We start from the raw sequence: 2,975 nt of genomic DNA on the forward strand, positions 1-2,975 counted from the left end.
CTGATATCTGAAGAGGACTGCACATGCACGGTGCTGCTTAGCTGCTGATTTAACAACCGTGATTCTGCTTAACCCCGCAAGCATATATCTACTGCTATTTTAACAAGAACTATTGATGTCTCGTGCTAATGTAAATCATTTGTATATTGGGATGTTTGTAACTAATTCAAATAAATAACCCAGGATGTCGTTAGTAAATCCGAAATTAAAATCAGTCAATTAAATACATAAACGTATGCAAGCGTTTGCGTGGATGTATGCCATTATTAGGTTAAAGCATTATAATATTATATATAAGCATATATTTATAACGTTCGTTCCTAGATGAATTTCTAGCCCAAGAGCATTGAGTAAAAGCTGGTCGAACCATGCAGGAATGTGTAATCAGCGTGTAATGACGGCCCAGGCGTCCGCTTTACGCATATTAAAACATTATTTAGCTAACTCTAATATGGCAAACTTATAGCTCATATACATATCCATCCAGTTTCTTATCAGATCCGCCAAAGTTAATTGGTCAAAGACTTATATTGCGAAGGTCGCTCGATGGAGGGAGAAATTGCTTTCGCAGTATGAATTTCCCGCGCAAATATTTTATTATTTAGAATAGAACTTCAAAAAATGCAGCAGATGGGCTCTCAGAGCTGTCATTGCGGGTAATACTTAGGAATTACCTCGAAAGTATATTGATCATTTTAATATAATATATAAGTTTATAATTTTATGTTTTATTAATTACTTCATTGATTATAAATCGTGCGTCTCTTTGTTTCATGTATTGCGTTCGCTGGTAAGACATTATAGAGAGTAATATAATAGTTGCGTACCCCCTACATGTTCTGATGTCTCATACACGCAGTGCAGTCACCCGTGCTTGTACTGCAAGGCCGTAACAAACCCACGCACATAGTCCGAATACGTAATGTAATATAATTGTTGACGTGACTTCTTTATTATTATCATCATTATCATCGTCATATTTATACAACCGTAATGGAATATTGTTTACAGCGACGTGGTTTGCCTCTATACTGTTTACTTCGCTTGACTATTATATTAGGAAGGATATTTGTCAGCGAACACGTACGGTGTAAACGTAAATTATATCTAGAAAGCAACGTTATATAGTGACGTACGGTTGCCAACAGCCTCTAGGAATAGATATAAAGATACTATTCTAAATATGTTACACACTGTCCGCGCGATATATATATATATATATATATATATATATATATGCGTATATATATGTATATATATATATAATTATATAGGGAAGCTATTTACTATTATATACAAATAAAATGCCTAACGACAGTTTACTTCACAGCAGTAAAAATGTGAACAAAACTATATGTATATATATATATGCAATTATCGGGAGCAGCTAGAACGTTCGACGGCGCATGCCTCACTAACTGCTATCGTCATCATTCGACTCGTCGCGGCCAGTGGTGCTGCCACCCGTCTCGGCTCTCCACTTATCGACGTGATGCGAGGGCTTCTGCTTCTTTGGTGTTGCGTCCTCCTCCGCTTGCCCGGCTCCTCCCTGCTCCTCCTCATCTTCCTCTTCCTCCGTCTTGACTCGCTTGAACTTCGTTCGCCGATTTTGAAACCAGACTTTTACCTGTATCGGGAGAGAGAGAGAGAACACGCTCTGTGTTACGCTCACTGTCGACATGCCAATATAATATATATATATATATATATAATCATGGTCAAAGCCTATATTCCCTGGGGTCCGTTGTCAGTAAGATCATAAATAGTAAAGTGAAGAATTATGCAAACGTTATAGCATTCATTCATCTACTTATGATCATTCCGACAACGGGTCTCTGGAATTTTCTTCTGAAAAAAATATATACATAAAATTATATAGGAGAATAGTAATAATTATGATGCGAAAGACATAAAAAGAAATATCCCGGATACACGCGGATATAGAAGAAACTATTCCGAAGAAAAACGAACATTGCAGCTATTTTAGAAATCTTGTCAGCTGCGCATTCGCACTGCGCGCTAGCTCGCATTCGTTCTTGTTCTCAAATCTACTGTTTATGCAAATCCATTGCTGCGGGTAAAACTAGCTTTCGCTAATTGCTATACTTCTGACAGGAAAACGCCCGCTACAGAAGTCAGAAACGATCGGTATTCGGCTATAGTATATAACAGCAGTTTGTTGTCTATTACCCCGTACAAGGAAAAACACAGGGTAGCTAGGTAGACCACGTGCGCAAGCCGGTAGCAACGTAAACCGAAACCGCAGCTGCTTCTACGATAAAATTGGCAGCTATGACTGGCTGCCCTGTTGTTTCTCTGCTACGGCAAAAATATAGGCTAGCGCACCAACTACCCCATAGTGGTTCTTCCGCTAATTTTATCGTCACACACTAGCTATATATATATATATATATATATCTTTATTTATTTATTTGTGGTCTGTTAGTGATTGCCGTGGCTGTTCGACCATGATGGTATCACACAGTCGCTCGCTCGCCGAGTACAGAAGCGCCCGCGGCGATGATGGCACTTGACAATCACGTTCGTATATTTGCCGCGTCGCGTGTGAAGATCCTCGTGGAAATATGCGCTCTTCACAAAGACTTGGCGCGAAGGAAAGAGATTAGCCGGAGCCGTTGTTGTTATGAGCGCTGTTTTTTTTTCTGCGCGCGCATGCATACGCACACCACCCTTTACATTACTCTTCTATAGGCTTATAGATGTGGGAGGTACGATGAAACCGTAGGGTGCGGTGAATAGGGAAATGGTGGGGGAGAGAGAGGGAACAGGGTGTGGGTTTGAATGATATATAGATAGATCGATAGATAGATAGTTAGATAGATAGATAGATAGATAGATATATAGATAGCTAGGATATATATATATATATATATAGATAGATAGATAGATAGATAGATAGATAGATAGATAGATAGATAAATAGATAGATAGATAGATAGATAGATAGATAGATA

At 38.7% G+C, this 2,975-nt stretch overlaps 1 protein-coding gene across 1 annotated transcript in view; it reads right to left on the reverse strand.

The window, feature by feature from the left end:
* Positions 1-925: 925 nt before the first annotated feature.
* The window catches only part of LOC106809280 (homeobox protein EMX2-like), a 13,455-nt gene continuing 11,405 nt past the window's right edge, over positions 926-2,975 (reverse strand). The window contains exon 3 of the mRNA XM_014812292.1: positions 926-1,627. Coding sequence (XP_014667778.1) covers positions 1,415-1,627 — 213 coding nt within the window. The 3' untranslated portion in view covers positions 926-1,414. The remainder of the gene's footprint in view (positions 1,628-2,975) is intronic.

Source organism: Priapulus caudatus, unplaced genomic scaffold (genome assembly GCF_000485595.1).
Source record: "Priapulus caudatus unplaced genomic scaffold, Priapulus_caudatus-5.0.1 Scaffold342, whole genome shotgun sequence".
Taxonomy (NCBI): domain Eukaryota; kingdom Metazoa; phylum Priapulida; class Priapulimorpha; order Priapulimorphida; family Priapulidae; genus Priapulus; species Priapulus caudatus.